This window comes from Camellia sinensis, chromosome 9, assembly GCF_055761805.1.
Source record: "Camellia sinensis isolate YWXY chromosome 9, ASM5576180v1, whole genome shotgun sequence".
NCBI classification, from domain to species: Eukaryota; Viridiplantae; Streptophyta; class Magnoliopsida; order Ericales; family Theaceae; genus Camellia; species Camellia sinensis.
Window position 1 is genome coordinate 148203400 of NC_138969.1, and position 11278 is coordinate 148214677.

At 41.3% G+C, this 11278-nt stretch overlaps 1 protein-coding gene across 1 annotated transcript; it reads left to right on the forward strand.

Annotated features, from left to right (window-relative positions):
- Positions 1–275: 275 nt before the first annotated feature.
- Positions 276–9038, forward strand: LOC145799811 (uncharacterized). The gene is made up of 5 exons (XM_082889441.1): positions 276–510; positions 1126–1487; positions 5814–7630; positions 7724–8053; positions 8204–9038. Exons 1-5 carry the CDS (start codon positions 276–278, stop codon positions 9036–9038), a joined length of 3579 nt encoding a protein of 1192 aa, XP_082745567.1.
- Positions 9039–11278: the final 2240 nt, after the last annotated feature.

The following is an 11278-nucleotide window of genomic DNA, read 5'->3' on the forward strand; positions in this document are numbered from 1 at the left end:
CCTGCTCGAAGCAATGAATTGAACCAAACTGCCCATTGACACCACCGCTGACCAATTGGTGTTGTTGGTCACTTCTGGGGATGTTATGCCAGTAATATCCTTTACGGATAAAGAATTGCCTCCCGAAGGCGCCAACCACAATAGGCCTTTGTATGTAACCTTGGTGAGTCGAAAAGTGGATTCCGGTGGTATTAGTAGATACCGGGTCGGTGATCAATGTATGCCTAGTGAGAACTACCTATGCCATCGGTTTGAGGCCAATTGACTTTACACCTATGACCCAAGCTGTCCGGGCTTATGATAATACAAGCCGGGATGTCATGGGAACGTTCAGGAGCAATATCCTGATTGGCCCGTCCAAACATGAGGTGGAATTTCATGTCATGGATGTTCCGGCCACATTCAACCTATTACTGGAAAGGCCTTGGCTCTATCAGATGAAGGCTGTGTCATCAACAGTCCATCAGTTAGTGAAGTACCCCTTCAAAGGCAGGATTGCCACTGTATATGGTAACTCTGCAATCCATCCTCCCTAAGGAATCACTGTACCATTACTGAAGATCATACATGGGGAAGAAGATGTGTTCCTTTCCAGTTTCTCTCTGGTAGAGGACGATGGAGATTATGTGAGTGTGCAATCTATATACATGATGAACAAACAGGAGCATATGCCCGGGTCGGGACTAGGCCGAAATGGCAGGCAGAGAGGTACTGTTGCTAAGAAGTTGAGTCATGACCCCTATGCTTTTGGGCTGGGATACAAGCCTACCGCTGTAGATTAAAAAAGGAAAGGACAAGAGTTAAGAGAGAGGCTGAAAGCAAAGAGGACTGGAAAGCAGTATGAGTTAGTTCACAAACTTATATAGGGAACCTTGAATGGACACTTTGTCCACCAAAGGGAAAATTTCCTATTCTGTGGATTCCCGGAACCTTGGTACGACTGGGAAACAAAGACTAGGTATCCAGGGTTCGCGATCTTTTTTGAGCCCCAGTTACTAGAAGAGGAAAATGAACAAGCAAACCTAAGCATTGGGGTGGATCAAGAAAAGACTGCAAACTTGGGCATTAAAGAAGATGAGCTGTTAGGAAAAGTATTGGCTGACTTACTGATGCGTTCCATTGCAGGAGCTAAGACTACCAACTTGGGAGATAGTTTTACTATCTCAATGATCGGGGATGCCCCAACAGTGGATTTCTCCAATCTTATAGTGGATGTATCTGAGGCTCCATGCCTGGTTTGGAAGTTAGAGCAAGGCGTCATCAATAGTTTTGAATCAGATAGTGAGTCCAGATCTGATTCCACTGAGTCTATGGAGTCGGAGTCAGATTCGAGTTCCTCTGAGTCTGGTACTTCTAGGAATGGTAACCCAGATGCTAAAGTCCTATCCAGGTCGTCTTTTAGCTTTTCCTTTGGGTCCACTGTAGCTGAAGATCCAGAATTTTTGAATGGGAATGCTGTGAATGTTGCCTACTTCTCTGTGCCTTTGGTTTGTTGTACTGATCTTAATTTTCAAAATTTTGACATAAATGAAGAAGAAGAAATTCCTCGAGTTTTGAAAAATTTGGTTGATCATGAGGAGACGTGTTAAGCCCTGTACAAATGAAATCGTATCAATTTATATGGGTACTGAGGAAGATTCTCGCTTGGTCCAGATCGGGTCCACGCTATCTTTGGAGGAACACAAGCGTTTAAACGCTTTATTAAAAAATTTCAAAGAAGTTTTTGTGTGGTCCTACAAAGACATGCCTGGAATCGATCCTGAGATTGTACAGCACCGAATCCCTCTTGACCTTAAGGCCCGGCCAGTGAAGCAAAAGCTGCACAAAGTTCGCCCAGATTGGGCTTTGAAGATTAAGGAAGAAGTTACCAAATAAATTGAGGCAGGGTTCTTGCTTGTATTTGAATATCCAACATGATTGGCCAATATTGTTCCAGTTTCGAAGAAGGATGGCAGAATCAGAGTCTGTGTCGACTTCAAGAATCTGAATAAGGCTAGTCCACTGCCGCATATTGATAAGCTGGTAGACTTCACCGCGGGCCATGCATTGGTCTCGTTTATGGATGGATTTTTCGGGTATAACCAGATTATGATGGCACCCGAGGATAGAGAAAAGACTGCTTTCACCACTCCGTGGGGCACCTATTGTTACCGAGTCATGTCGTTTGGGCTGAAGAATGCTGGGGCCACTTATCAGAGGGCTACAACTACCATTTTGCATGACATGATCCACAAAGAGGTTGAGGTGTATGTGGATGATATGATTATCAAGTCCAAAGATCGAGAAGGCCACTACACCGCCTTGGAGAAATTCTTTCAGCAGATCAGAGAGTATAAATTGAGGTTGAACTCGCAAAAATGCACTTTCGGCGTAACAACGGGAAAAATGCTGGGATTCTTAATCACACAGAGAAGAGTTGAGGTAGATCCTTCCAAAATCAAGGCCATCTTAGAAATGCCACCACCAAGGACTAAAAAGCAGGTACGTGGCTTTCTGGGTAAAGTATAATTCATAAGGCAGTTTATTTCAAAACTAACCTTGACTTATGATCCACTATTTGGTCTCCTGAAGAACGGAAAGAAGTTCCAATGGGATGATTGCTGTTAGTTCGCTTTTGAACAGGTCAAGCAGTACCTACAGAATCCGCATGTGTTATCACCGCCATAATCGGGAAAGCCGCTGATCTTGTACCTGTCAGTGACAAACTCAACCATGGGGTGTATGTTAGCTCAAGAGTCGAATGCCAAAGCGGAGAAAGTTGTTTACTACTTGAGCAAGAAAATGATGGATTACGAGACCCGTTACACTTCCCTTGAGAAATCTTGTTTAGCGTTGGTATGGGCTACCCGAAAGTTGAGGCACTACTTGTTAGCTCACTCCATAATCTTGGTTTCGAGATTAGATCCCATTAAATATCTCTTTGAGAAACTAGCGCTTGCGGGTAGGCTAGCCCATTGGTTGCTTCTTCCCTCCGAATTTGATCTTACATATGTTACATGCAAGTCTGTTAAATGGAGAGCTGTAGCAGAATTTCTGGCAGATCCCCCAGTAGAGGGGGATGAAGCGGTGGAGTACCTTTTCCCAGATGAAGATATTCTACAAATAGAAGAGAGAATGTAGACAATGTACTTTGACGGAGCAGCCAATCAATACGGTTATGGGATCGGTGTGTTACTAATAGCACCTGATGACTCCCATATATTCTTAGCCTTCAAACTCCTGTTCAAAGTATCTAACAACGAAGCAGAGTATGAGGCGTGTATCACTGGTTTAGAAGCTACCCTGGAACTAGAGGCAAAAAGGTTGCATGCCATCGGGGATTCGAATTTGGTTGTGTCTCAAGCCAACCGAGATTGGCAGGTTAAAGAAGAGAAAATTATTCGAAATTGGGCACCCACGTGGCATGACCCTTTGCACCTTTTGAACCTGAACCTTTTGAACCTTATCCATGTAAGTTTGAATTTTAATTCAAAACTTATTTGGATAACTGTAATAACCCGACCCTCGCACATGATTTCTGTTATATTCTTAGTCCTCGATTGTTACTTTTAAATGCTTACTGCGTAGTTCCGTGAAAAAAAAAAAATTATGATTAAGGAAGTGAAATCCATGTCTATGAATGTCTATCTGTCTCACAAGGAAACTATCTGTCACCATTAACACGTTTGAATTAGAAATTGGAAGCCTTAACAGCTTAATTAGCTGAAATTGATTATATATCCGTAATCAGCATAATTTTTAGGTAATATTAAGCATGTTCGCGAAATTTTAATTTTGGAAAGATTAAACGATTCACTTTTGTCCTATATGCCTTACTTATAAATGGATATATATATATATATATATATCTAAGACTTAATAAACCTTGATCAAACAAACGTGAACACCATTTTGGGGGAGAAAAGAAGAGAAAGTGAAGAAGAGAAATTGGAGGAGAAGGGATTCAACAAGAAAGCTTGACCAATTGTTAGAGGTGTAGAATTAAATTCAAGGTAAGCTCAAGTTCTTCTTATTATGGTCATTTGGAGTTGTAATTGATGTGTATGTTTGATTCATGTCTAATTCATGCTTGGTTAATGAGGGTTTCTCTCAATCGGTTGCTTAGGCATCTAGATTGGGTGTGGTATGAAAGTATACTTCAATCTATGGTTTTCTATCATCACTTCATGGAATTATGCATATATCATGTGTTATGTTTCAAGGATATGAAGAACTTGAATCCAAGAATGGAATTAGGGAGAGAGATGGTTTGTTGAAGCTTCTAATCTTGGTTAATTTACTATACTCAAGGTAGAATCCATGTTATAGTGATGTTACGTGGGAATATTGCATTAACCTAACCTTAGGTTGCATGTAAAAATGGAGTGAATACCAGGTTGGGACTCGAATGGAGGTTCAGAATTTGCAGAATTCGCTTGGTCCGCTCGAGCGGCGGAAAGCCCGCTCGAGCGGGAAAAACCACCTCTCAGCAGTTTTGTGTATTTTACAGTCCGCTCGAGCGGCCAAAGTGGCGCTCGAGCGGGGGACTCATTTTCAGGAAAAATTAAATGTTTGTTCAGTTTTGAGTGCTTGCTTCTCTGGTATTTTTAGAATATTTTACAGATGATTTTAAAGCGGTTGTAAGCATGCAAGGTGTAAGACTCAGGAAATGCTTTATAAAAAAAGAAACTAATGTATTAATTGTGTGCAAGCAACACGCCACCTCAACACTGTGAGTAGTAGTACCTATGTAATGTTATGTAATCATGTCAATGTTTCAAGGCATGTAAGGCAATTATGTTAATGTCTCAAGTATGTAATGTACTTATGCATGTTTAAGATATGTTGGTATTAAAGCATGTAAAGAAAAGCATTCACAAGTTTCAAGTGCATTTTCAAGGGCCATGTGCCACAAGTTTCAAGTGCATTTTCAAGGGCCTCGCGCCACAAGTTTCAAGTGTAATACAAGGGCCTCGTGCCATACGTTCAAGGGCTTCGTGCCATCATGTTTCAAGGGCTTATAGCCACATGCTTATGTCACGGGAATAGGCCTAGGGCCATTATGAGCTAAACGCAGAATCAGACAAATCATGTGCATGCTGCATCTTTTTATGTATTGATGTATTTAAGTTTCAAGTCGGACGTCTTTCATTATGTATTACTGCTCATTGAGCCTGGCTCATTCACCATTATGTTTGTTTCTGTAGGTTACCAGTCAGGGGGTCAGTCCTAACTTCGACGCTGTCCCTTTTGTCAACCTTTACACGTCCAGGCCCTACACCAGGCCATTTGTTTTTGGGAAGCTGCTAAGATACGGGTCTACTTTTTGAGAGCCACCTTTGAACGTTGTACATAACTCTCATATTCCTTTTGTTATGCCCAATTATCGGGCTAGGACTGTAAATGTATGTGTTTGTACACGATATTCAAGGATATAGTTTTAAACTTTATCCGCTTTTGATGGCGTATGTAATGCATGAGATCCTGGCATATTAGGAGTAGCTCAATGGAGTATGCTTGTAATTATGTTATATTAATATTTTATGCTTCCGATAAGGCCTCGTACGGTGTGTACATCAATTTTTATGTCAGTTTTTGCTTAAGTCATGCCCAAACCTTTAGGGGCGGGTTTCTGGGTTGTGACAGTGGTATCAGAGCACGAGTTGCTATCTCACACACGGATCCATTGAGCTGTAGGGTGTCTAGAAAGGATTTAGGCCTTATGCATGACATCCTAAAAATGTAAGACAAGTTTGATGGCAACATTAAGTATACTCTGATAATACTAACCATGTAGCATTATGTCAATAGTATTTAAATTAATTGTTGTGTAGATCATGGTGAGAACGAGGACCGAAGATGTGGAAGATGCCACCTCAGCACGATTGGATAGGATGGAAAGGATGCTTATGGAAATGGCAGAGACTTTACGGCAACAACAGCAACAGCCTCACCAACAACCGCCACCACCACCAGTACCCCCACCTGTAGTGCAAGATTTTCACGCTGAAGACCGAACTATCACTCTTACTAAGGAGTTTAAAAAGATGAAACCGCCAACTTTCAAGGGAGGAATAGAACCGATGAAAGCTGAGACCTGGGTTTTAGGCATAGAGAAGTTATTTGAAGTCTTTCCCTGCACCGAAGCTCAAAAGGTACAACTAGCTGCCTTCACTCTTGAGGACGAGGCACGGAGGTGGTGGATGCTAACGAGAACAATCCATCCAGAGTTAACATGGGACAGATTTTTGGGGCTGTTTTATGATAAATATTTTCCCCAAAGCATGCGGGACAAAAAGGTGACCGAATTTGAAATGCTCAGACAAGGGAACAAGACTGTTGCTGAATATGAGGCCCAATTTGCAGAGTTAGCCCGGTTTGCACCGCATATGGTGGACACGGACTATAAGAAGGCACGAAAATTTGAAGGGGGCTTACGGGGTGCTATCTTGGATCGAGTTAATATGTTAAAGTTGCCTACCTACGTAGATGTGCTGGAGAGGGCTATTATAGCGGAAGGAAACCTTGCTGTTCAAAATCGGATTGCCGAATGGAAAGGAAAGAGGCAAAATAATCAATGGTCAAAGGGAGCGGCTACTCCACCAAACAAGAAACAAAACTTAGGGACTTCGAATACTTCTGCCCCTAATCAGGGTACAATTCCTGTTTGTTCGGAATGTGGAAAGAGGCATCATGGGATATGCCAATGGAAGTCTGGAGCATGTTATCAGTGCGGAAAAACAAGTCATTTGATAAAGGATTGCCCTCAGAGGAATCAACGAAATGGTAACAGGGCTGCTACTAGCTCAGCAGGGTCTACACCAACTACTAACACCAAGGCACCGGTCAAACCTAACAACAATAAAGACATAGCGAGACAAGGCAGAGTGTTTGCATTGGTTCCAGGAGATATGCAGAATGCAGCAACAGTGGTGTCAGGTACATTTATGGTTCACGGTCATTCTACTTCTATCTTATTTGACTCTGGCTCTACTCATTCCTTTGTGTCAAAATTATTTGCACAAAACTTAGATAAAACCGAAGAAACGTTGTCTTATATGTTACGTGTATCTTCACCTATGGGAGATTCTGTGCTTTGTGCTTCTGTTTATTGTGGTTGCGAACTCGAGCTTGGGGATGTCCGGGTTTATGCCAATCTGTTACCTCTCGACATGACTTATTTTGATATTATTTTGGGAATGGATTGGTTGGGTGAATATGGTGCAACGACAGATTGTCTAACTAAACGAGTCAGTTTCCACCCTCCGGGACAAGTAGAGTCTACCTTACAGGGGCATGGAGTAATTTCTCCACCTTATTTGATCTCGGCAGCAAAGGCATGTAAATTAATTCAAAAGGGGTGTCAGGGGTATTTATGCAGTGTTTTGGAGGGACAAATAGTGAATGGAACTGTTGACATGATCCCAATTGTGTGTGAATTTCCGGACGTCTTTCCTGAAGAATTACCAGGGCAGTTGATAGACCGTGAAATTGAGTTTACCATTGAAGTAGCACCGGGAACTCAACCCATATCAAAGACTCCGTATAGAATGTCGCCAGTTGAGATGAAGGAATTGAAAGTGCCGTTGCAAGATTTATTGGAAAATGGGTTCATTCGTCCGAGTGTGTCTCCGTGGGGTGCACCGGTTCTGTTTGTAAAGAAGAAGGATGGAACACTCCGGCTTTGTATTGACTATAGGGAACTTAATAAAGTCACAATCAAGAATAAGTATCCATTACCAAGGATTGATGACCTATTTGACCAGCTGCATGGGGCACAAGTCTTTTCCAAGATTGATCTACGGTCTGGGTACCATCAATTAAAGGTCAAGGCTGATGATATTGAGAAGACAGCTTTTCAAACCCGGTATGGTCATTATGAATTTTTGGTTATGCCATTCGGAGTTACTAACGCGCCAGCAACTTTCATGGATTTGATGAACCGCGTTTTCAAGCCCTATTTGGATGATTTTGTAGTGGTCTTTATTGATGATATTCTCATCTATTCGAAGAATGCAGATGCTCATGAGAATCATCTTCGGGTGATCCTTCAAACCCTCCGGGAAAAGAAATTGTATGCAAAGCTGAACAAATGTGAATTCTGGCTACTAGAAGTGGCATTTCTGGGGCATATCATCACAAAGGAAGGAGTTTCTGTTGATCCACACAAGATTGAGGCAATCGTAAATTGGCCAACTCCTACTGATGTGACTGAGGTGCGTAGTTTTATGGGGTTAGCTGGTTATTATAGGAGATTTGTTCAAGATTTTTCTAAAATTGCTGTGCCACTTACACAACTAATACGAAAGGGAGTTGCATTCGAATGGTCAGAAGAACGAGAATCTGCTTTCCAGGAATTGAAGACAAGGTTGACAACAGCACCAGTTTTGGCCTTACCATCCGGTACAGAAGGATTTGTAATCTACAGTGACGCTTCGCACAAAGGGCTTGGTTGCGTACTTATGCAAAACGGAAGAGTCATCGCCTATGCATCTAGACAGCTGAAACTCCATGAGAAGAATTATCCCACGCATGATCTGGAGCTAGCAGCAGTAGTCTTTGCTTTAAAGATATGGAGACATTATTTGTATGGTAGCACCTGTGAGGTATACACTGATCATAAAAGTCTCAAGTATCTTTTTACTCAGAAAGAATTAAATATGCGGCAACGACGGTGGTTGAAACTTTTGAAAGATTATGACCTGAAGATTCATTATCATCCTGGTAAAGCCAACACAGTTGCAGATGCGCTCAGTCGGAAAAATATGGGGATTTTGGCAGATATGACGAGTATGGTTACAGGACAAAAGGACTTGGCAATTGAATTGGATAAGGTGGAATTGAACCTTGTGTTACATGGTCAAAAAGCCCTAATAGCAACGATAGTAGCACAACCAACCTTACTTGAAGAGATTAAAGTGCACCAAATGGAAGATGAAACTTTGAGGAAGATACATGATGAGTTCGAAACAAAACCAAAATCGGGATTCGGTGTGGTAGATTCAGTGCTCAAATTTCAAAACCGACTATGTGTTCCCAATGTGATGAGTCTTAAATAAAAATTGATGGAAGACGCGCATAGCTCAAGGTTCTCAATGCATCCAGGGAGTACTAAAATGTACCGAGATTTAAAGCAGAATTTTTGGTGGCCACGTATGAAGAAGGAGATTGCGGAGTTTGTTTCTAAGTGTTTACAATGCCAACAAGTAAAAACGGAGCATCAAAGACTTGCCGGATTATTGCAACCTCTTCCCATCCCAGAATGGAAATGGGAACATTTGACTATGGATTTTGTTATGGGGTTGCCACGGACTCCTCGAGGTATGAATTCAATTTGGGTCATTGTGGACCGATTAACTAAGTCCACCCACTTTCTGCCAGTAAAAACTCAGTATAATGCAGATAAATTAGCAGAGATTTATGTAAATGAAATTGTGAGGCTTCATGGTGTTCCGGTCTCAATTGTGTCAGACAGAGATCCTAAGTTTGTTTCTAGATTCTGGCAAAGCTTACAGGAAGCAATGGGTACAGAATTAAAGTTCAGCACGGCTTTCCACCCTCAGACCGACGGTCAATCCGAGAGGACGATACAGACCCTTGAGGATATGCTCCGAATGTGTGTACTAGATTTTCAAGACAGTTGGGAAACCCATCTCCCGTTGATAGAATTTGCGTATAATAATAGTTACCATTCGAGCGTAGACATGGCACCTTATGAAGCTTTGTATGGAAGACCATGCCGTTCCCCCGTGTGCTGGGCTGAAGTTGGAGATAGATCCTTATTAGGGCCTGAAATTGTTCAGTTGACCACTGAAAAAGTTCATGTTATACGGGAAAGGTTGAAAACTGATCAAAGTCGGTAGAAAAGCTATGTTGATAACCGACAGCGAGATTTGGAATTTGACGTGGATAGCTATGTTTTAGTGAAAGTCACTCCGATAAAAGGGTACCCAAGATTCGGAAAGAAAGGTAAGTTGACACCCCGGTATGTCGGTCCTTTTCAAATTCTGGAAAAAGTGGGTCCGGTAGCTTACCGAGTTGCCCTTCCACCACGTATAAGTCAAGTGCATAACGTGTTTCATGTCTCTATGCTTCGTGGGTACCTTCCGGATCTGTCACATGTGATTGACTACCATCAAATTGAGTTGAACGACAAGTTGATTTATGAGGAAAGACCAATTCGTATTTTGGACCGACAAGTAAAACAATTACGAACCCGTGAAATTCCAATGGTAAAAGTTGAGTGGCAAGAACATTACGGGATCGACGCAACATGGGAAAGAGAAGAAGAAATGCAACATCAATACCCACACCTGTTCCAACCCTAAGGTAACCCAAGTTTGGAGGACCAAACTTATTTAAGGGGGGGAGAGTGTAATAACCCGACCCTCGCACATGATTTCTGTTATATTCTTAGTCCTCGATTGGTACTTTTAAATGCTTACTGTGTAGTTCCGTGAAAAAAAAATAATAATTTATGATTAAGGAAGTGAAATCCATGTCTATGAATGTCTATCTGTCTCACAAGGAAACTATCTGTCACCATTAACACGTTTGAATTAGAAATTGGAAGCCTTAACAGCTTAATTAGCTGGAATTGATTATATATCCGTAATCAGCATAATTTTTAGGTAATATTAAGCATGTTCGCGAAATTTTAATTTTGGAAAGATTAAACGATTCACTTTTGTCATATATGCCTTACTTATAAATGGATATATATATATATATATATATATCTAAGACTTAATAAACCTTGATCAAACAAACGTGAACACCATTTTGGGGGAGAAAAGAAGAGAAAGTGAAGAAGAGAAATTGGGGGAGAAGGGATTCAACAAGAAAGCTTGACCAATTGTTAGAGGTGTAGAATTAAATTCAAGGTAAGCTCAAGTTCTTCTTATTATGGTCATTTGGAGTTGTAATTGATGTGTATGTTTGATTCATGTCTAATTCATGCTTGGTTAATGAGGGTTTCTCTCAATCGGTTGCTTAGGCATCTAGATTGGGTGTGGTATGAAAGTATACTTCAATCTATGGTTTTCTATCATCACTTCATGGAATTATGCATATATCATGTGTTATGTTTCAAGGATATGAAGAACTTGAATCCAAGAATGGAATTAGGGAGAGAGATGGTTTGTTGAAGCTTCTAATCTTGGTTAATTTACTATACTCAAGGTAGAATCCATCTTATAGTGATGTTAGGTGGGAATATTGCATTAACCTAACCTTAGGTTGCATGTAAAAATGGAGTGAATACCAGGTTGGGACTCGAATGGAGGTTCAGAATTTGCAG